The sequence below is a fragment of the Sinocyclocheilus grahami genome, unplaced genomic scaffold (assembly GCF_001515645.1).
Source record: "Sinocyclocheilus grahami isolate Dianchi unplaced genomic scaffold, SAMN03320097.WGS_v1.1 scaffold233.1, whole genome shotgun sequence".
Classification (NCBI taxonomy): Eukaryota; Metazoa; Chordata; class Actinopteri; order Cypriniformes; family Cyprinidae; genus Sinocyclocheilus; species Sinocyclocheilus grahami.
Window position 1 is genome coordinate 497,891 of NW_015505412.1, and position 24,164 is coordinate 522,054.

A 24,164-nucleotide genomic window follows, 5' to 3' on the forward strand; every position below is an offset into this window, starting at 1 on the left:
ACCACATGCTTCACAGGAACTGAATTCTAAAAGGGAGTCCTGAAAGCCTTGTACAGAGAGAAAAACCAATGGATCTGTCGATAAGAACATGGCATTTAAGAACAGCTTTCGTATGTATTATTCTGCTCACCACAGTTGGCCTCATCTGAGTTGTCCCCGCAGTCATTCTCTCCATCGCAGATGAAGGGAGGTAAGGCACAAAGGCCAGTGCCACACTGAAAACGCCCAGGCTGGCATTTGAATTCCGCTGCAAAAATGATGATTAACAGTGAACTCTGGAGGATTCAAAGCAATTTGCACATAGGTGTGTGTTTTTAAACCCCAGCTGCGTGAGGTTGCCTGAAATGGGCGAGTCAACCCACGTTCCATTATTTCTCTAAAAGCACTTCTACGATATTTAATGCCCCCTGCCCTTTAGCGAACAACAGAGGTTCCACCTATTAACAGCAGCTATTGGCAGCCTGTCATTTTCTGTTTGTATTGCTCAAGTAAATCACCAAGCCACAAAGTGAATCTAAAAACAAGCTCACTGGGAAACAAAAACGAAAGAGCGAAAGTTCCTCCTTTTGCGCGATTTAAAAGTCAGTCTACTGTGAAGCTGTGAACTAGTTCATCTTCATACTGTTTGTAACAGCACTGGCATGTGCTAATATCAGGGCCCATTTTATATTTCACTTGTTTGGAATATAACCACTGCATTTTGTTTTGCTACGCTGTATTGTGTGTGCATTCTGTCGTTGGCTGTGTAAAACAACGACTTTAAAGCTGCAATGTAATCGAAGTACCAACAATTTTTTTCTTCCATACTGTGATGCATATCTAAATGAAATAGATTATATAAAAAAAAAAGATCAAGGGTAAGGACTTGGTTTTGTCCATCGGTTGTTGATTGGATGACAGTGCAAGTGCTTCACTCGCATTTGTAATTAAAAACAGATGTGTGCAAACGGTCACACTTTATTTTAAGGTCCAATTCTTGCTATTAACAAATCATTACCTATGACTTTTGCCTCAAACTCCTAATTTTCTGCTTATTAATAGTTAGTAAGGTAGTTGTTAGGTTTAGGTATTGGGTAGGATTAGGGATATAGAATATGGTACTAATAAACAGCCAATATGTTACTAATAGGCATGGTAATAAGCAACTAGTTAATAGTGAGAATTGGTCCCTATACTAAAGTGTTACCATGCAAACTTGTGAATAAAAAAGTCCCCGTGGGAAAAATTCAGTTTTGTGAAATTGAAGTCATAAAAATTCTTAAATATCTTAAATGATCATTTTAAGAGGTCTTGCATTTGTGGATGGAAAAACAGATGTAGCGATTCAGCGTAATGTGATTACAAAACTTAAAATCTGTGATTTAATTAAATAAATGTGAGTGCCTCACATTCAAAGTAAATATGTGGCACTGTTGCGCATTCTACAGGTTCGCAGTTTCAGAGGAGTTTGCCATCAATAAACAGTTAAATTTTTTCCTTGGAAAAAATATGCATCAAATCAAAATGATTTTGCCGTCAATTGCAAGAAAGAGGCGGGGTTTATGTGGACAAAATGATTGAAGGAGTATATCACTAGTGAAATCTGTTATTTCACCACAAGATTGAGGTATGACATTCTGATTTGAAAGTCAAAATGTAAACGTAAAAAATAAAAAAAGTATGTAAATAAATTAATATATATATATATGCATGGATGACTTGTTCACAATAAGATCAATAAAAGCCTTTAAAAAACAGAATTTCCATTTCATGCTGACTTTAAGACCAAACAGAAGCTTCTGCCAAGCAGTTGTTTTGAATGAACGCACAAACGATAAACTGTAATCCAACATGGCTTGTGCTCATCTTCTAGTCTTGCCTTTCAGGAAATCAGAACATCACATAATGCAATTAATATTTATGTCACAAGTTAGAGCTCTGAGCAGCTTACAGGGAGCCATCTACCATGAAAAACAAAAGAAAAGCAAAGTTGTCTGGCACAAAACAGCATTTTTATAATCAGAGTTGTCACAAGGCTTTTCTATTAAACTTGTATGACAAAAACACAATGCTGTTGACGTTTCTTGAAAGATTCACTTTAAAGCCGGTCTCATATGAGTGTAACCGTAGCAACTAGGCATATAAAACAGAGTCATAGAGGCTGATGAGATTTATAATGTGCCCCACGCACTTTTTGAATTGTTCTTAAAACCCCTGGTTACGACACTGCATGAAAATTACAAACAGTTCCAAACAAAAACAACAGTGCAGGCAGTGTAGACTGGGTAACATTGGAAGCTAAGCACTCACGACAATCCGCAGGCTCATCAGACCCATCACCGCAGTCATCTACCGTATCGCATTTCCACCAGAATGGGATGCATTCATCCGTTCCACAGCGGAACTACAAAACAAGTCCACCACATCGAAAAAGGTCAATCAGTTATGGGTAACACAAACTGGAACAATCATTGCAGTTCCGACTAATGACATGGAATCATCATTTTGGCATACAGACCTGGCTGGCTGTGCAGTTGGACAGGCACGTCTTGTTATCGGCGGCCAAGTAGAAGTTAGTCGGGCAGGCGCATTTGTGACCTCCACCAGGAGAGAGTAAACACAAGTGGCTACAGCCTCCATTGGCCACTTGACACTGGTGTTTGGGGACTGGAAAAAGGGTGAAGAAATGACTTGTGATTAGGTAATATTCAAAGAATATTTATGCAGCCTTGCCATATTGTATAAAATCTAAAAAAGGTATGTGTCCATACAAAATATAATAATATAATATAATATAATATAATATAATATAATATAATATAATATAATATAATATAATATAATATAATATAATATAATAATATAATAATATACAGACTATATTCATACCATTAAAACAAAACAAACAAAAAAACTTTAATTTAGCAAGGACACATTGAATTGATTATAAGTGACAATAAAAACATTTATCATGTTATAAAAGATTATATATATATATCTTTTTTTATTTATATTTATCAGAATAGAATCCTGAAAAAAATATATCATGATTACCACAAAATGATTAAGCAGCACAACTGTTAACAACACAGAATATAATCAAATCAGCATATTAGAATTATTTCTGAAGGATATATTAAAATAGATCCTTAATATAAAAAAAATTAAAACAGAACAGTTTATTTTATATATTTTACAGTTAAAAAAAAATATTAACCCCAAATGTTTTATAATATAATATAATATAATATGATTATTAATTGATATACTTTACATTTTATTTATGAACCAAGTCTCTATAAATGGCAAGAGCTGTGTAGGGGTGAGTAAATAATGACAGCATTTTCATTTTTTTTTCATTTTCATACACAAATCAAGTGTAAAATTAATATAATATTTATTTAAAACAGTCTCTACCTTCAGGTTGGCGCAGTGGGTGGTAGACAATGACAGACTTAATGGCTTGCCATGAATTCAGGAGCTCGACAGCATTAGCACCGGTGGTCTTATGAGCTCGACGGAGAGATTTGGACTTCCCGTCAGTCCAATAAATGAAGTCCTCGAACAGCGTGAGCCCCATCACACCCTGGATGTGGTCGTGAGGAACTGAGGCAGAGAGTATCATACCACGTATCATAATTAAAGTTGCATTACTGCATTTTATAAGTGATTTACTCATCTTACAACTTTCAAATTTACTGTACTCTAGTCTAACTTTTGTGAATGTACTGTAAGTACAATGACAGATCTTATACTTTTTTGCATATTCCATGCACATATACACAAAAGATTGTGGCCTTGCATTATTATACTGTTGAAAGGCTTTATTGCGGTTTCTTTTATTCAATTGCTGCCTTGTTATAGTCCACTAATCCACTAATACATGAAAAAAAAACAACAACACACAATTACGACTCATTTTGTACCCCGTTGCCTCTGAGAACCGTCCATGTTGGCAAAAAAGATGTGATTATCATCAGCCCAGTAGATTCTCTTGTTTGTGTAGTCAATGGTCAGAGCTGAGGGGCTGTAGATTTCTTTGTTCACAATAATGCTCTGGCCTTGGCCGTCCATGCCAACTCGACCGACGTGAGGGTTTTCACAGCAGTCAATCCAGAACATATACCTGAGGAACAGAGAGTGACCCTCATTCATGAACTCTCATCACAGTTGTTTCAAGCAGAGATGAGCTATTCTCATTGTTCTGAAGGTTTATGCATTCCTTCTTTTTCTTGTGACAAAATGAAGTCTCCCTGGATTGATGGTGCTGAAGTAGAAAGGATACTGTGCAAATTTGAAAAGGAAGCATTTGTACCCGGTTTGAGCATCCAGAGCCAAGTCCGTTGGGTTCTTCAGGCCAGCGCTCACTAAGACAGTGGGGTATAAACCGTTGGATTTGGACACTTCCAGCGTCTTTCTCTCCACGTCGCACCAGTACAAGTTCTTCCCAATCCAGTCCACAGCAAGCGCACTTGGCACAGCTGTTCTGTGAACAATCTAATAAAGCAAATAAGTGGCATTCAGATCAGTCACTATAATCTTATCACATAATACTACTTTAATGAGCAAGTAGGATAATGGGAAAACAGGTCATTAAAGTAATAGTTCAGCCAAAAATGGAAAATTCTGTCATTATTTACTCAATTTCATGTTGTTCCAAACCAGTATGGGTTTCTTTTGTCAGCAGAACACAAAAGTTGAAATTGTGTAATCAAGGACTTTTTTTATGCAATTTCATTAAAGAGGACATTGTGCTTTCAAGCTTCAAAGCAAATCACCATAAAAGTAGTCGATATAATGCACCACACTGTATTTGTCCTCTGAAGTCAGCTTTGTTTGAGGAACAGGCTGAAATGTAATCATCTTGAGTCAGTGAGCTGGACTTGAGAGCCAGATCAATCATGAACGAATCATTCTGACCTTTATGAACTGGACAGTGATTCTCTGAAAAGATGCGAATCAAAAGAATGATTCATTAACAATGGATGACTTAATTTTGCTGAAATTGTGAAATGATTCATTCATGAATCAGAAAGATCTGGTTCTCAACCCTCACTCTCAATTCATTGCAAGTGCATAGAAAAGAGTGACCAGAACATTCTTCAAAATCCTCCTTTTGTGTTCAAAATCTTCGGAATGAAAGTGAATAAATAATTACAAAATATCAATTTCTGAATAAACCATTCCTTTAAATTAGTTATTCTATCTGATTGGTATAGTGCCTGAAGCTAATACTGCATAGCATGCTGATAAAACACAAACTTTGCTGTCCCAACATAGGCGGTCACTTCAAGACATGATAAGCTTTGAGATCTTCTCTATCATCATCATCAACTGACAGGGCGTATGTAGCCGTGCCAATTGACAAGACCGCCCCTTCAGCAGTAATTTCAGCAAAGCTGAGCTTGAAAAATTCTCTGAAATGTCAATGATTGAGGAACATTTCCCCAATCAGGAAAGTGCCTCCAGATGAGAGGATGAGGGGAAACATTAATATTCCGAGTGGGAAAGAAAGAGCTTCTGGTATTCTAGTGATCTAGTCAAGCTCTGATTTGTGTGGAAATGAAGGCTAACTCTTGAAAATGTCAACATTTGAATACATCACAAAATCACATGACGAATGATTCCCGGAATAGCTGCAATTTATATATGTGTATATGATATTCAAAATCATCTTTTAGACATTATTGAAAGGTTTTAGTTATGGCATGTGTCCTAAATGATGCCTACCAGCATAGACTTCAGTATTCACATAACATAGAGCCACCATATATACAGTAACTGACAGTTGCATGGAGTGGTTCAGCATGCTAACTAATAAGGCCGTATAGCATTTCAACTTTGGCCCATTATATATTAATAGACAAATTCCTTTATTGAATCACACCAAAGGCTTTGCCTGAGGCATCATGTCAAACATGCTCCAGTGCAGGAGTTACTCATTATATTACAGTGATCAAACCCATAATGCACTGTTCCCAGAATCCAAACATTTGTTGCTAGGGGCAGTCTTATAACTTGCTACTTGCTTCCGTTTATCAATTGTGCAAAATAATGCATCTGAAGTCTGTAAAAAAATGCTGATTATGTGGTAATGAAAATTCAGGCTACACCTTCAGCATTGAAAAACATCTGTAACTCTATACCCTATCATCTTGCCAAGAGTTTGCAATAAATGATTTGCAATAAACAATTATTATTTGTAGCGTCTCGACCAATCTGACACACTAATTTTAATTTGATTTAACAAATCAATTATTCATTAGGTTAACAAATCGTCAACAATTTAATGCAGTGCATCAGACTTGGGGAGAGTCTTGCAGGCAACATACAAACATACATGCTTATGTGCAGCAGTGACTCGAGCACATATCTGATCATTCAAAGGCAATAAACAGATTTAAATATTGCTTGCATTGTTCAAATATTGGCTTGTTTAGTTCAAAGCAGGGGTAAGTGATTCTAAAAATGTATTAATAAAAAATAGATTGGATGCTGCAGGTGAAAAGTCTGATGGGAGTAATTAAAATAATGAGGAATTTAGATTTTGTTGTAAGCAAGAGAAAACTATTTTCATCAATAAGGATACGATCGGTTGTCTTAAGTGAAAAGTATCAAATAGTCGGATGTGAGTTTTTTCTTCGTCTTCCAGGTTTAATTAATTGTGATTTAAGCAACAAAATTAATAAATATATAGTATGACTTTAATTTTAATCAGAAGCATCACTGTAACGTAATGGCATTCCTTACTGCTATTAAAGAAAAAGTTTCTTTTTTTGAAAAACATTTTGATAGAAAAAGTTTTGGTCATATTACACACATCTTAGTAAAAAAAGTGTTACCAGTAAGCAATCTGAGATGTGATAAGGCTAATTAAGTCAAATGAGTGTGTAGTGTGAAGAAATCTTAGATTTATGTGTCAGATGTAGCAGTGTCATTAAATAGTCTTATGAAATTGAGAAGCTGTTATTACATCTTGATCAGAAAAAAGTACAAAAGCTATTCCTGGAGCGGTACCCTTTCACCATCATTGCTTATTTACACAGAAAGGGTGCATTTAAGTACCTTAAATGTTCATATTAGTATCTAAAGTGTATATATTGGTACTTAAATGATAAATTTTTGTAAGGCAAGTCAGTTTTTTCATGTCTCTCCAGCATACTAGGACAAGAATGTACTGCGTCTCCATGTCAGTAAATAATGAATTAATAAATCATCAATTAAGTTGTTCTTCCGCAATGGAGCTGCATCATTATATCCCCAGCTAATGATGGGTAAAGGTCTCCTACCCAATCTAAACATATTGTACCAGCTTGCATTGTCTCCATTTCCAAAATCCTGAAGATTACACCCACGAATGCTAATGAATTTCAAATGGCTTTAGCTTGTGCTGAGCAGGGGTGATAAATCAGGAGGGGGCAACACTGTGTAATGAAGCCAAATGAGGCTCTTGGCCCCTGCAATGAAGCTAATGAGATGGGGAAAAGTGTTGCTCAGCAGGTACACGGCAGAGATGTGCATCTAAGCGCTAACCATGTGACCTAAATGAGTCCCTGAAATAATGCTAAAATGAGCATTTATATTTATTGCTGTATGACTACAGATGTCTAACATTCAGATGTTACCTTTAGACCTCTTCATGGCTTCCCTGTTGCTAACATGGCGTATAACGGTTAGTTCTGACCTATTACCATTGTTGTCGGTCTTTTGTGACCCATAACAATTATTAAGAGAAATAAGAAATCAGACACACCTTGAGGTCACTGCCATTAAGGCGAATTCTGTTTATCTTCCGGCCGCTGGGTCTGCTAGAGTCAATCCAGTAAATGAACTCCTTCTTGTAGTCAAAATCCAAGCTGATAATGTTGTTAAGGCCCTACGGAAGTGAGAAGGAAACACAACATAGAGGTAATAGAGGTGAATTAAGTAACTGCACAACAAATGTGACTCTTAGCGCAGTCAGTGTGATGTATTAGCTGGGTAAAGGCTGCAGTCAGCACACATAGATCAAGTATGCAGAACAAAAAAGAATGAGATGTTACGCCTTGTTCTGCTATTCAATTAGCTGGAGGGCTTAATTAGCCACTTCCGCGTATGCTTATCTCGACAGGATCTGGCAAGGATGTACTACAGACATGAAACATACAGAGAATACATTTCTTTTGATGTCTTTTCATCGTATTGATTTTGGAAGAGGACGCAGTGTGCTATTGGATGCATGTGGATGCTGGCTTCAGAATCCAGGGAAGCAGTTCAGAGAGCCTTCAGAGTGAACGCTGTGGGTACATTCGTTACTGTCATGTTCACGTCAGACTGCTGTCACTCAGTCTACTGCTAACTAGCCCCCCTGCCTTTGCCCACTTCACCACGGATGCTAAGATCAGGCGACGGGCATGATGACAGATGAAGAAAAGCTCTGATACCCCCATCAGATCATCGGCACTGTGAGACCCAAAACGACCTTTAGCCTTATCTTGTGGCAATAACCTGCAGCCTTATCTTAAGGCCACAAACAAGTTATGTTTCATGTGACATCAGTTTGAACGTCCAAGAGAGATCTATTAGAGGTCATGAGCATTTATAGTGAGGTAGTAAGGTTTAGAAGAAACACTATCTATAACTATCATATCTTGGGAAAATGGTCCATTTCTACCTGTAAAAAAACTGCCTTAATTAAACCTATTAAAAATGAATCACTTATTAATAGGAGTTACAGTGTTGGTTTTATCATAGTCTACACTAAACTGAGTTTAAGAACATTTCTTGATGTTTTTGAAAAAAAAGAGCCTCTTATGCTGACCAAGGCATTCGCCAAAAATAAAAAAAATTATAAATAAATGTGAAATATTATTACTTTGTGAAATATTTATTCCCGTGATGGCAAAACTGAATTTTTGTCAGCCATTATTCCAGCCTTCAGGTTTCAAATGCCTCCAAACAAACAAACAAGCAATCTATCTATCTATCTATCTATCTATCTATCTATCTATCTATCTATCTATCTATCTATCTATCTATCTATCTATCTATCTATCTATCTATCTATCTATCTATCTAATATTTTGGGGAAAACAATTATATATATAATATTTTTTCAGGCTTGACAATTCAAAATAACATCACTGATAAAAATAAATACAGAAATAAATACAAATCTTTTGTAACAATGTAAATCTCTTTACTGGAACTTTTGGTCAATTTAGCACAGTTTAAAAAACAAAACAAAACAAAACAAACTAACTCAAATGTTTTTTGGAAGGAAAAAGCACCATTACAAAACAAAAACAGCTGAAAAGGTGAAAAATATGTTAAATTACAACTACATTTGTTAGTTAACTAGCCAATAAAAAGTAATATGAACTGCACATTTGCAATAGTATATGCTATAAATCAATATAGCAATATTGTTGCAGTTTTTATCTTCTTGCTAGTCAGGATGCTGTCTATGATGTAATGCACTATTTTTCCCTAAGTGTTAGATGATAAATAATGAGCAGGATAATGTACAGTCAGCCAGTCATTACAGCAAAATAAACCCATTCAGGGTGATAAAAGTGGGCTTCTAATAACCAGGTGACTGCACATTTTCTCTTACTTATTGCACTGGCTATGCTTCAAAACTGAAGGGAAAGGCAATGCTTTAATTATGGATACTGTATGGCAGCTCGATAAATAGCTAACTAGCATTCCACAGAGCAAACGAGATCATGCACTATGCTATGGTGAGGTCAACAAAGACCTCCATTGTCGAGAAAAGGCCACAGGGGCCACTCATATTTAAAGTACAAAAGCCTTCCTTCACTCATATTAAACAAAATGGAATAAATGATATTGAATGATTGCTGATGAGACTACTTCATAAAGGGGAGAGTTTCCTGAGAGCCCTATAGACATTCCCCTGGATGACAGCCTCAATTGGTATGAATAATGTAATGAGCGCCGAATTGAGGAAACTCACATTTCACTAAGAATCATCATTTCGATGGTAATGACTATAGGCCTCTAATGACACCAGCTGTAGATAATGGCACAGGGAAACTCAGCTTGTTACACTAGGCCAATCAGAAATGGCAGTCACATATAAAGTCAAAATTACATTTCATAGAGCCATTCATAATGTGCGCCAGACTTGTTGTGTCAGACAAACTCTTGAATATGCAAAAGAAAAACAAACAAACAAACAAAACTTTTCATCTCTGTAAGCAAATTCTGCCTGTGGTGTAGAACCTTAAAATAAAAGGCTAAAATTTGTAATGGACTTTGGTCAACTGAAACGGATATTTTAATAGCCAAAGACCAGGCTGATGATCAATGTAATGCTGACATACTATATAGGAAATACTATTTTGTGATAGCTAAATAGATTGAAACAACTGCTGAAATAAAATGAACTTATTTTACACAATATTTAATCTTATCTTATCCTGCAGAATTTGCATTATTGTTCATTTTATATTTATAGCTGGTATTTGAACACTTTTTTTTGTTATTTAGAACTATTTTGGACTGTTTTCGTTTGTAAACGGTGGTTGATCAGCGTGTATTTTTCTCCTGATTCAGACAAGATGATGTTTTCACAAAAAACGTCTTAAAGGGGTCATATGATGTGATTTCAAGTTTTCCTTTCTCTTTGGAGTGTTACAAGCTGATTGTGCATAGATAAGATCCCTGAAGTTGCAAAGACTAAAGTCTCAAAACCAAAGAGATATTCTTTATCAAAGTTAAGCCTCTGCTCCGCCCCCCTAAAATGGCTCGTTCTAACATGCCCCCACATATCTACCTCACTATGTGGAAATATTAGCATAATGCCGCCCAAATGTGCACGCAAAGAAAGAAGGCGTGGTTTCAGTAACCTCAGTTAGTGTTGAAGCAGCCATGTCAGGGAGACGCTGTGTGTTTCTAGGCGAAAGCAAAAGCACTTTATTTGGCCTAATAAAGTTTGCTTTCTTAACAGAACAGCAATGCATTTTATGGACGACCGTTTCGTGAACCTAGGAGAGGAGGTAATTCTGACTTTGCTATGACAATCCGGCGCTTCTGAATCAGCTACTGTTTCGTTATTAGTTTAAGTATTTGCTATTGACTGTTCAAATGCGGAGTTTTGCGCATCGTGTGTGTGTGTGTGTGTGTGTGTGTGTGTGTGTGCGCGCGTGTGTGTGTGTGTGTGAGAGAGAGAGAGGGGGTGGGGGGTCACATTATCACAGTGGAGTCAGCTGTCTTAACCATGGCTTGTGTACTGCAAACACATACCAGCTTCATCACTGTGTCTGTCACGCGACTCTGTTCCCCTTTCAGGCTCTGTCTTTACATTTATTTTGAAAGATGAAGCTTGTGATTTTGTTAAGGGGTGTTACATTTCCAACGAGTGCTTGCGGGGTTCGGCCAATCACAATGCACTGGGGCAGCTGGCCAATCAGAGCAGACTGCGCTTGTCAGAAGGAGGGACTTTGTAGAAAATGAAGCGTTTGAGAGAGGCGGGGCCTAGCGGACCTACAATAATGTACAGTATTTGAAAAATAATGTGTTTTTTGAACATTAAAGCATGTCAACATATTCTGTTACACCAAATACACAAAATAATGATCTTTAAAAAAGCATCATATGACCCCTTTAATATTGAATTTGTTTCTTACAAACACACAGCTTTTGATTCACAAAACATTCATTGATGGACTGATCATGTGGTCAAGTTTACATTTAAACACATACCATAACATACACATAACACTACATGTTTGAACGTTTATAACCCATTGATAAGTCTGTAAGAATATGTATAATATTTAACATTAAAATGTTAATTTATTCATATCAATTGTTATAACCTCAAAATGAATTGGCTTTGCTGACATTAATTGATTTAACTGACATTAAATGCAAAATGTATACAGTACTCCTCACTTTCAAGACCAGCAACATAAGGAGTGTTTTTAATTCTTTCATGTGAAGCTCCACCAAGCCGGGACACTAGTTAATGACTTCAATTAGTGTTTTCAAAGGGCACAGGAGACAATAGACACAGTGTTGTTATCGCAGTCATGTCACCACAGCTTAATTGGTCATCTATTAGGCTTTTACAAACACAGCAGTTCTATCTTATGATCTGGTCTCTGAAGTCCAGTAACAATTTCATGAAGCAGTATAACAGTCTCACCTGGGCAGATTACATGGGCAGCCTTTCAATAAAGTGTGGTTTGAAACAATAAATGAGAGAACATAATTAGAAAACAGTTGAGCTTTACCTGTTTCAGAAGAGTGTAATTGGACCCATCAACACTTAATTTTCTGATTTCATGAAGATCAGCAAGTATAAGAAAGGGCTCTTCAGCTGTGAGAAATATAAAGGTGACTTGATGTGATGAAGACGGACAGTTGTCAAGTTAACAAAGCCTGAAACCATCAGGTTTAGTTGAAACACATTCTGGGGGGAATTCACTAAATTATATTTACCTGAAAGAGACTTGCAGCTGTTGGGGTCTTTTCTAGAAGCTTCATAGCCATCTACACAAAAACACTTAAAGGAACCGTAAGTGTTGGTGCAGTTCTGGCTGCAGGGTAGCGTGGTGGAGCATTCGTCAATGTCAACACATGTTCTCCCATCATTCTTCAGGTGAAATCCCGGCCAGCACTTACACTAGACACATTGGTGAAAAAATGATGGAGATGTTTTGATTTGAAACCAGGAAATTGCTAATAATAAAAAAATAAACCTCTCTGCTGACACCACTCTGCAAAATTCCACTTCATTTCAGTGCCATTTTACAAACTTATAGTGATAATACTCAAAAAAATGAAAATGGTGCCATCATTTGAGGTCATTCCAAATCTGTATCACTTAAAACACACAAAGAGATGTTCGGCAAAAACATTCACAGTGCTCTTTCCACACAAATCAAAGTGAATGGGGTTCACGTATTTCTGAGTCATCTGCTCCTTTGAAAAAAATAATAATAATAATTTGGTTTAAAAGTTGCACCAGAACAAAAGTGCTGACATTTTACTGATAACAATGAATTATAAACTTTTTAAATTTCCAAATCTGTAGCTCATTGAATTACTCGTGATATGTTCTTTGCTCAGTTGTAACCTGAAGGGCTTTTCTTAACATTCCTTCATTTATACCACAGTGAATGATGACCTACAGGATCGAACTCAACAGTACCTACAGTATTGGTAATGCCTTTATCGATTTTTAGGGTGACTGGTTAGAAATCTGCAGAGGAAAAACACTACCTCCAAGCACCTCTGATGATCACAGGTCAAGTGAACATGGCACTCATGACACCTAGTTTGCCAATCAGTAATACAGAAGTGTCTGTAACTCGAGAGAATTAGCTAAAAAATCTCCCTCCTTAAGGCACACCTCTAGACAGCTCCCGAAGGCACAAACCTTTGTTTAAACTTGATCTGAGCATGCCAATTAAGTACCAATGAAGCAAAACTGGGACAAATCATTCCTATAGCCTTTTACTTTATTCTTTATACAGTGGGTACGGAAAGTATTCAGACCCCCTTAAATTTTTCACTCTTTGTTATATTGCAGCCATTTGCTAAAATCATTTAAGTGAATTTTTTTTCCTCATTAATGTACACACAGCACCCCATATTGACAGAAAAACACAGAATTGTTGACATTTTTGCAGATTTATTAAAAAACAAAAACTGAAATATCACATGGTCCTAAGTAATACTTTCCGTACCCACTGTATGTTTGCCAAACTAATTCAGTGAAAAGTTGTTGCAGCAACAAAAACACAGTAGTTTCTGCAAAGAAATTCATCAGTAACATTTGTACAAATCTTCAGTCACATGAAAAAAGACATGTATGTTTGTGTGTGTGTATTTGTGTGTGTATATCTATATCTATATCTATATCTATATCTATATATATTGTATTATATAATTAATATAATATAATATAATACAATATAATAATATATATTTGTATATTTATATCTTTTTTCCCCAAGGAAGATTTTCTGTTTTAAAACAGAACAAAATTGAAAAAAATATAACAACTTGCTATCATTTGCAATATGGAAACTACCTCACAAATAAAAATGGTCAAAGACTTAAAAATCTTTCTTGCCCTTTCCATATAACATATCTGTGCACAAGAAATACAAGTGTATTTCTGCAGAAGACTTAATAATACTGTAAATCAAATAAAAATAAAAATTTTAATTTAAATTTAAAATAAAAATTTGTAATCGTCTTATAAACATACTTTTAATATAATTAATATAATCAAATGCCAAAATAAATAAATACCAAACTGCAGTTAACTGCGATAATTGATGCTGTACAAATGCCTTGTGAGGAAATGCATTAATTAATTTGTGATATGGAATGGCTAATGAAATTACATTCTCTGCATCAAAAGTTAAGTTATTCTGTAAATGTTCAAGCTAAACAAATCTTGCAGTTTATAAAACATGATTATATTCTGAAAGACAAATCAACTTATGAATGTCGTGTAAGTGTTATGAGACGCAAGCTTTGGCTGGATAACAATTTTTTGTCACTTCCGGTAAAAAAAGAATTGGCCTTGAGGGACACAATACACTTAAATATGTAACAACACTAAGCACAGCAACTTGTTGCATATGTCAAGCATATGACCTTTAACAAAGGAGGATAACACACACACACATAAATACATACTGTATATATGAAGTGCCGATTTAGGACAAGATTTAATACAATACCCAATCTTACATAAATTTATAATAAAATGCATTACAATCTAATTCATAAACCTCACAAACCTTGTATCCCACTGGTAAGTCCTGGCAATCCTGTGTACAGCCGCTGACACGACGGTTGAGACATTCATTGACATTGCAGTTTTTCTCATCTGAGCGATCTCCACAGTCATCTTTCAGGTCACATAAACTCTTCTCAGATATACAGCGGCCATTTGAGCACATGAAAAAGGAACTGTTGCATAAGCTCTCTAGAAATAAATGAGGAAAGTGCAAATAAAGGAAACAAATTAAGGAAAAGTACAAAGCATTACAATAAATACAGACTAATAATGTTGAAAACCAAACTGAGAATGCAAAAATGCTTTTGGATAAAGCATGAATGGTTGGATGGCTTTAACTCTGCAAAGCTAGAGGGCATAAAAGTTGCAATCCAACAAAAGCCAAATGTTATTTCAAGCTTCCTGCAACTGCCAGTAAGTGCAAGGCTTTTTTAAAATAAATGCTTGGTACGCTAAGCTGAAAACATGCCATCCCCGCAGCTCAAAGTTATCCACTTCAGCCTCCTGCTTTTATCCATGATGTCCCTTGGCCACTTGTATTCCCTCAGATGTTCAGTAAGCCCCACATTCATCAGTCAAACATATTTCAGGCACAGCTCTGTTGGGCCATTACCCGCAGCCAGGCATTTGAGGTTGAGGGGCAGCTCATCAGAGTGGTCAGGGCAGTCTGGGTAACCATCACACTCCCACTGGGCACTGAGAAGGCATCGGCCATCAGCACAGCGGAACTCATCTGGCCCACATGAGTGGTACACTGCGTAAAGAGTGAAGACTATCAACATAGTGACACACTTCACTACCAAGCAGAGATCTTAAAGGGATAGCTCACACAAAAATACTCAACTAAATTTCTGTCAGTATTCATTTTAAAACGAGTTTGATTACTTTTTCGTCTGTGGGACACAAAAGCAGATTTTTAGTGGAATGTCCAAGCTGCTCTTGTTACAATTAAAGTGTTCAGCGATTTATACTGTCAGGCCCCAAAAAGGACAAAAAATCACCACAAAACTACTATAAAATGTTGTCCACTTGACTTGAGAAATCCAGACATTCGGAAAAAATACATTTCAATTTATGAAATGAAAGAAAGAAAGAAAGAAGACACATGTAATATCCAAAATAATATTAAATGACATAAGGTGTTAGTAAATTATGACAGAATGTTTTTTTTGGATGAACTATGTGAACCTTGAAGATGAATATGAAACAACAAAGGTATGTGATGTTACTTTTCAATAAAATTATGTGCAGATTTCTTGGGTTAGACTTTCTAAGAACTAATGAGAACTCTCTTTGAATCTTCTTTTTGCTATGAATCATTTCCTAGGCTTTTTATTTCATATTTTAACTTCTGTTCAATAAGTTCTAGTGCAGTTCTAGTCTGCTGTATGAACAGGGGTGATGTCCTGTGGAGAGGCTGTCCTTTCATGTTGAGAAGTCCAGGGCCCAAGTTCTCCATCAAAAAGCCCATAGATGTTTCAGCTTTAAGTAAAACATAGTTCTAAAACATTTTTTAGAAAACCCCAATAATTGAAGTACTTCTTAATTAAGAATGTATAGTACAAATAATACGACCACAGAGAAGCCTAGGGCTCACAGTAGAGCTTTAATTAACTGAGAAATGCCTCACTTTTTCCATTAAAATACTGCACATTTTTACTATTTCAATGTTGATTTTTGTGGTATTCAGTTTACTTTATAAATAAAATTAGCTTTAGCAAATTCCTTAAGGGAAAAGCAGGTATCTATAGTGACCAAAGGTAGAAAAAATGCATTTCTCAACAGCTCTGCTTCTCGGTCTGTTGCTTATTCAAAGCCTACCCATAGGAAAGAAAATTCAAGAGTGAGATCTCTTTAACATCTCAAATATTTCTCCTAGACAGAAATGAGGTTACTTTAAGATCGAATGGAGATTTTTGCTTGAGTCTCCTGCTTCTCAAACTTGTCTCCTGAGACAAAAACTCTAACAATCTCACAATGGTCTCCTTTAAAGCTTTAGAAGACATCTCAACAGCATCACACACTGTGCTCAGATTTTTCTCCTTAGCTAGAGACTCTGGATCTCTCACATTTCATTTGTCTCCTCAAAAGTTTAGATTAGAGATCTCAACAACATCACAAACTGTGCTTAGATTTTTCTCTTTAGCTAAATAATCTGGGGTTCTCATATTTGTCTCCTGTAATGCTTTAGAAGAGATCTCAACAACTTTACAAAGTGTGCATCAAGTACTTGAAAGGCACTAAATAAAGGGGGGGATCCTAAATTCAGAGTTAAAAGCTATATTGAGAGAGAAATTATGCAGAAATAAGGATAATGTTACTTTTTATAGGTCAATGTTTATGTACTTAGGCTCATAATTTGTTGTTGGAAATAGTAATGTAGTGGATGCCTTAATCAAAACTGATTTACAGAAAATGCTACCCTGGAGCTTTCTTTGCTTAAAGGCACATAAATGGCTTATGACTCAGTCTTGATTATTAATTGATTAATTTGATTATTAATTATATTATATGGAGGAAATGTTTGAGGTCATATTGAGGCATTTGACTTGGTGCACACTTTGTAAAGTTATTGAGATCACTTCTGAAATTTAGAGGAGACAAATGCGAGAGCTCCCGAGTCTTTAGTGTAGGAGAAAAATCTGAACACATTGTGTAATGTTGTTGAGATCTCTTCTAAACTTTTGAGATAAATTTGAGAGATCCAGAGTCTCTAGCTAAGGAGAAATATCTGAGCACAGTGTGTGATGTTGTTGAGACCTCTTCTAAACTTTTGAGGAGACAAATATGAGAGATCCAGAGTCTCTAAGGAGAAATATTTGAGCACAATGTGTAAAGTTATTGAGATCTCTTCTAAAGCTTTAAAAGAGACCATTGTGAGAGTTTTTGTCTCAGGAGACACTTTTGAGAAGCAGGAGACTCAAGCAAAAGTTTCCATTCAATCTTAAGGTAACCTCATGTTAGAAAACACTCTCTGTCTTGAGAATGCCTCACCCCTCCTTTTTCTCCCCTCTCTCTTATCACCCCTCCTTTCCTTTTTCTCCCTCTCACTCTCCCTCCTCTCAGTATTCTTGGCCAGGAAGTCTATTCCTAATATGGACATGTTTTTCTGTATATGTGGCGATTTTATACAAAACACATGTTCTTGGACAAAACATCCTGTATGGGTATGTCACCCTATCCTCATTGGTTAAGAGGGTGAAACTCCCCTCGACATGCCTATATAAGATCTGTATTTCTATGAATAAATTGAAGTATTTGAGAATACATATGAATGTGTGTTTTCTTACTTCCCGGCCGTATTTACACTTTAATGAGACTGAGAAGATTTCACGGTGGCAAAAAGAGATATCGAGGGACCAAATTGTTATTTATTAACACCTCATTTCTGTCTAGGATAAATATTTGAAATGGTAAAGAGATCTCTTTTTTATATTATTTTATTTTTCTTCCCTCTGGTTAGCGTCAGTGTCATTTATCTACACCATTTCAATCAAAGACAATACATGCATTGTCATATTTGTAGCGTCTGCGTAGGATCATGCATGATAGTTGGACTGTTTATGGCTTAAAAGACCCCTTTTAGCCTTTTGACATTTGCATATAAATTACAGTTCTGGTCAGGAACTTTACGTTCGTATAAGGGGTGTAAATTGCCAAATGGTTCTTCGCCGTCAAGTAAGATTAGAACCAGCCCCACGAGCATCCTGCAATCTGATTTCAAACACATTCCACAAAAAGCTGTAGATGGCCAAACGAACACACACACACACACACCCAAACTAACACACACACACACATAAAGACATTTCTTTATTTTAGACTATAATTAATCAGTTATAATTGTATCTGGTATATGCATGTGGTGTGTACATTCCCTTGTTAGATTAGATGAGTTACCACTCGTTATTTGTATTAGTTAAAGCCATAAAACACTTATATTCAGGTGTATGTATGTATCTTTCGTTTAATCTATTCCAAATGGTTGCTTCTTGGTATCAATGTTACCTGTTTTTCATTCCTCGGACAATGACGTACAGTATGTGATTGTGAAACGCATCATATGACTGGTACGATATTTTGGGTTAAAACTACGGATATTCCAGACCGGCCATAAAGCATGCAAATGAGCCATAAAACAAGAGACAAAGAAAGATTCTCCCGCTCAAAATCCATGTCTCTCATTGGCCAGCACACACAGAATAGAAATTCTCAAAAGCGATCAGCCCAAAATAACTTTGCTCAGAAAACTTCTTCTTCGTTTGAGACAACACCTTTCAGGACTCTCAAGACCTTCCTCTTGAGTTTTATTTTCCGGCAGTTTTTACTTTCAAGTAACGTTAGTCCCTGTAGACTTCTTCTTCAGAAGAACCAGAAGTAAAAACTTCCAGCTGACTCCTCACGAACTCATCAAAAGACCTCCGTTATCTACCGCATCAGGACTCTTTTTCAGCAATCGAAAACCAATGCAAGTAACCGCTTAAAATTATTCAGATGCGTGTTTAAATCTCAGTCCCTTTTAAGGTGATTATTGGATTCTTTGATGATTTTTCAGAGGTTGTGGTTAAGTGATGTGAAATACTGCCATTCTTTTCTATTCTCTATCTTTTCCTTACTTTGTTTCATTCTGTGTATATATGTTTTAGTTAGTTATATGTTAGATATAGTTTCATTTTATTAAATCCCTTATATTCACAACGCATTGTCTCTGTTTACTGTTCACAGTTCCAAGTCAATGAATGTTTGAACCCTTGCTACATTTGGCTAAGAATTACTGCTAGCACTGTACAAAGAAGGACAGTTTATTGTTCCGTGGCCAGAAAATAAATATTCCTTGAATTGATAAATGATTATATTGTCTGCTCGGTGGACGGACAGATCAAATAATTGTAATATTGATTCTGCTACAGTTAATTCAAAGATATAATCTAAATATTTATTATGAATCATAACCAGTTATAATTCGTCATAAATATTCCCCTTTTTAGAGCTAATAAATAATAATAAACGTTACATATTTAAAGTTGTTTTATGTACACTGTGGTTTATTGCACAGTGATATTACATACATGCAGAAATGGGCTGTACAAGACAAAATTTTAATACTAAAAGCAAAAAAACTGGTACACTAGTGTTACATTTGTTAAAAAAAGGTATTGCTCTTATACTAAACATCTTGCACTTGTAAGTCCTTTCTAGTGTGTTTGGAAAATGTGGTGTATACAATGCTGGACATTGAAGATGCATTTAAACATTAAACTAGTAACGCTTGATATTCTGATATTCTAAGGGTTCTGAGACACTGTTGAGACTAAAATGAGAAATACATGATAATCACAACTAAGTCTCCCGAGGTTAGAAAGAGCAACCACTGAGCAATAAAATATTCCTATAATGGAGTCTTTATATAGATTGCAGCAAGACAATAAAGAGATATTCTATGTTTCTTCCACCACATTCTCTGGCTTGAATCTTTTTTCTCAAATATTTCTCATGTCTCATTTGTGTCTACTTCCATTTCCCCTAAGGAATTTTAGGAGCAACATCTGAAATGCTGTTGATACTAAAATGAGAGATTTATGAGAATCTCATCTAAGTCTCCTGAGCTTAGGAATAGCAACCACTGAGCAGTAAATTTTTCCTATGGGTAAGTCTGAAAATACACGTTTGGAATATAGAAAAAGCAAATGAATATTACTCATTCAGACAGATTTCAAGAAAAGTTGCTTACCACATTCAACCGATTCATCCGAGCCATCTCTGCAGTCGTCATCATGGTCACAAACAAAGCGTTTTGGAATGCAGCCTTTGTTAAAGCATCTGAAGGAATTCTCATCACATGTGTTATTTGGAGCTGCAGGGTAAACATCAGGACCTTGAGCTTAATTAATTCTCACTAAGACTTATTTCACCTTGGGGTACTAGTCATATCTGCCAAATCCATCTCTACCATAGCCTGCAGTCTAACATGTTACAAAACGCATCACTAATGAAGTGCCTGTGGTTAAGAATATCTTATTCTTTGGATGTCATTGAGTTTTTAAAGCCTGACCTGAGCACGTATCAAATAGGCAATTATAATGAATGGCCGATATCGCTGCTAGAACAACACCTAAAGGGAGCTTTCATCGATAACACATCGACATGCAGAAGACATTTTAAACAGATCAATGGGAATATTTACCACAGCCGGCCGCTGCGAGCTCATCGCTGCCATCGGGACAGTCTCTCTCCCCGTCACACAACCAGCGCTTGGGGACGCATGCGTACGAGCCTGGACAACTGAATAACCCTGGGGCGCAGGTCACCGAGCCTGGAGAATATTTTGTTAGTAATGCACCATTAAATGTTGCTCAGGTCTATTGATTATAAATCACAGCCTACTTGAATATCTAGAGCAGGGGTAGGCAAGTTCGGTCCTAGAGAGTCCTGCAGAGTTCAGCTCCAACCCTAATCAAACACACCTGAACAAGCTAATCAATGTCTTTAGGATTACTAAGGCTATAGGCAGGTGAGGTTTTTTTTCAGGGATGGAGCTGAACTCTGCAGGACTGCGGCTCTCTAGGACTGAACTTGCCTACCCCTGATCTAGAGGAATCACACAGTCAATTGTGAAAGCTTTTTAACAAATGCACAGCATATATTTGGATGTTCTGTGTTGCTTATCAAGTTCTAAAAAGCGTTTATTGTGTTTAATTGCGTTATTAGGAACACAGCAATATTATTTATATCTTACTGACATTTCATTACAATCCAAATTAAACGTTGTTTACTACAAATACTTACTAATATAATAAACCATGATTGCATTTTCATAATTGCCCAATTTATAATAGTTGCATTGTATTTAGCCCATGTATAAACTCAACTCATTCAAAACGCTGCCTTTGAGGCACAAAAAAACAATAGTTACAGTCGCAAATAATGGAAGAAGAGGTCATATGTGTACCGCAGAGATCCACGCTCTCGTCCACCCCGTCGCCACAGTCGTCTTCACCATCACAGAGCCACTGCTTCGCTATGCACTTGTTTTTCGAACAAGCAAACTGGTTCCATAGACAGGAGGAGTCTATCAACAAAGGAGTTTGAGAGCCACAAATAACAGTGCTTAGAAAAATTACATCCACAATTTAGAACTTATCTCTAGCCGAATTCTTTTAGAGATTTATTTCTAAATTCAGCAGACTTGGCTGTAGACCTCTGGATTACACTTATATTACTTGTGCTCTCTAAAAACCTCTCGCCATAAATACGTCAGTCTTTGTTAGAGTGTTTTTTTTACACAAAGATGCAATAAAGCAGAATAATTGTGTTTTCTGCATCTTTGTTGTGTAATCACACTTTTATCCTGTCATTCATCTCAAATATATAGAACTAGCAGACACATCTATCTCTGTTCTTTGTGTTGAGCAACAGCTTTACCCTATGAAAATGATTTTTTTATTGCTTTCATTCAGCTCTGATATGTCTACATGCTAGTGCACTCCTAAAAGTTGACAAAATAATATGTCAGCTCATATATGGATTTAAAATGTACATAATTGATGTTGTGGCAAAAGGGACAAATAAATTGGCGTAATCTATTTTAAAAATCTATTTCAAATAAATACTGGCCTTTGAAATTTTCCATTCATCAAAGAATTCTGAAAAAAGTCAATTGTATCACCATTTCCACATTATATGAAGAAGCACAGCTATTTTCACCTGCTTTTGGGAAAGAAATGTTTCTTGAAAACCAGATCAGCATTAGGATGATTTCTGAAGGATAATGTGACACTGAACACTGGAGTAAAAGCTGCTGAAAATTCAGCTTTGCCATCACAGGAAAAAACTTAATTTTAAAATTAAGTCACTTTAAATTGTAATAACATTTTACAATATTACTTCCTACACTGTATTTTTGATCATATAAATGCAGCCTTGGTGAGCATAATAGACTATTTTCAAAAAAATCATCAACTTACAAAAACTTAACAACCTTAAACTTTTGAATAGTACTGTACCTCAACAGACATGCCTAAAATAATCAAGAAATCTCACAGATCTGATGGAATATAATTATACGTCAACATAATTATACACTAAAACATGCCCATGCATGTGCAAATTGCGATAGCAGGGCAGTTCATATCTAAGCCAAGTTTTTTTCCCTTTCAGTTCTATTCTAGACAGACTCTGCCTGCCAGAAGAGTTAGAGTGGTCCACTCCTGGGGTTAGAGCATGGAGAATGAAATTATGGGTCGCAGCAGGAAAGATTGGTCTCAAATTCCCATGATTCTCCTCGACTGTCTGATGCTCTCTTGCTATATCTGCAGATATCCTATCTCCATTCACAGTGCTGACGGTGAGCAAAGACGTCATGTCATCTTAAGGAGAAAAACACCCTTTCAATTCTAAAAAAGGAGCATGTCCGCATTAGATGTGGAGCATAGGTTGTTTAAAAAAAAAAGTAATTCACTAATTCATGCATTTATTCAAAAATAAATAAATAAATGCATACATACATAATCAATAAATAACTAAAACTCATTTATAAATGTATTATATATAATCTATCTGAATTTCATACAACCGTTTGGTGAACTGAAAATGCTTTGAGGGATCCTGTTATATACTGTACATACACATAAGCCTCCAAGGGCACAGGTACACATGGGGATTGGTTTTTATCACCAGAAAATGCTTCTCTTGACCTCAGTATTAGCAGCTGAATTGGTTTCTGCATTCAAAGCTCATCTCAAGAGGTGGGCTGTAATCTCTCGCTCCACATGAGAAATCAAGCTGAATGAAAGCAATGGGAGGCTAATACCAGTCATGCTTACCACACTGGAACTCATCTGCACCATCTTCACAATCCTTCTGCCCATCACAAAGCCACACGCTGGAGATGCAGTTCCCGCTGGGGCAGGCGAAGTGGCCTTCTGCACATTTCTGCCCGTGGGAGACTGCGGCAGTCAGAGAAAATACGTGTTTGATTATGGAGAGCGTAAATAAGTCCACGATTTGCTTAGTGTAGTGAGAATTTGGTCCGGCGGTTGTTTTGGGTCATTATTCCCTCCCTAAAATCGCTCCCAGGCAGATGAAATCTTTATGTGATGCAATTCTCTATGGGACTATAAGGGTGTAAAAGTGCACTTGCCTCATTAAAAGTACATCTCCATTCAGACAGGTCTTCTCCGATAAATTCCACATTTGCTTTCTATTTGAAACCGCTGACACGCTAATGAGTAATAAGCTGAAACCTGCCAAGACTAATTTTCAGGCCACCTTTTCATCAGTGGTTTTGAAGGGACTGCAGTTTGCAGGAGTGTTTAAATGTCTGCTCTTCGCAAGTCTGACAATCACCAATAATTATTCATCAGCCTTCCGCACCTTTTGAGGCTCTTCAAGCATGGAGAAAAATACAGGGGCTTGTCTC

The 24,164-nt window shown here is 36.4% G+C and overlaps 1 protein-coding gene across 1 annotated transcript in view; it reads right to left on the minus strand.

The window, feature by feature from the left end:
* lrp1bb (low density lipoprotein receptor-related protein 1Bb) overlaps positions 1–24,164 on the minus strand; it is a 373,072-nt gene that overhangs the window by 50,118 nt on the left and 298,790 nt on the right. The window contains exons 50-64 of the mRNA XM_016288691.1: positions 23,569–23,691; positions 21,696–21,815; positions 20,931–21,059; positions 20,478–20,600; positions 15,360–15,500; positions 14,748–14,935; positions 12,430–12,613; positions 12,222–12,307; positions 7,733–7,855; positions 4,295–4,476; positions 3,906–4,105; positions 3,397–3,585; positions 2,498–2,646; positions 2,290–2,383; positions 131–247 (exon numbers count right to left, since the gene is read on the minus strand). Of these exons, the coding sequence (XP_016144177.1) occupies positions 131–247; positions 2,290–2,383; positions 2,498–2,646; positions 3,397–3,585; positions 3,906–4,105; positions 4,295–4,476; positions 7,733–7,855; positions 12,222–12,307; positions 12,430–12,613; positions 14,748–14,935; positions 15,360–15,500; positions 20,478–20,600; positions 20,931–21,059; positions 21,696–21,815; positions 23,569–23,691 (2,148 nt within the window). The remainder of the gene's footprint in view (positions 1–130; positions 248–2,289; positions 2,384–2,497; positions 2,647–3,396; positions 3,586–3,905; positions 4,106–4,294; positions 4,477–7,732; positions 7,856–12,221; positions 12,308–12,429; positions 12,614–14,747; positions 14,936–15,359; positions 15,501–20,477; positions 20,601–20,930; positions 21,060–21,695; positions 21,816–23,568; positions 23,692–24,164) is intronic.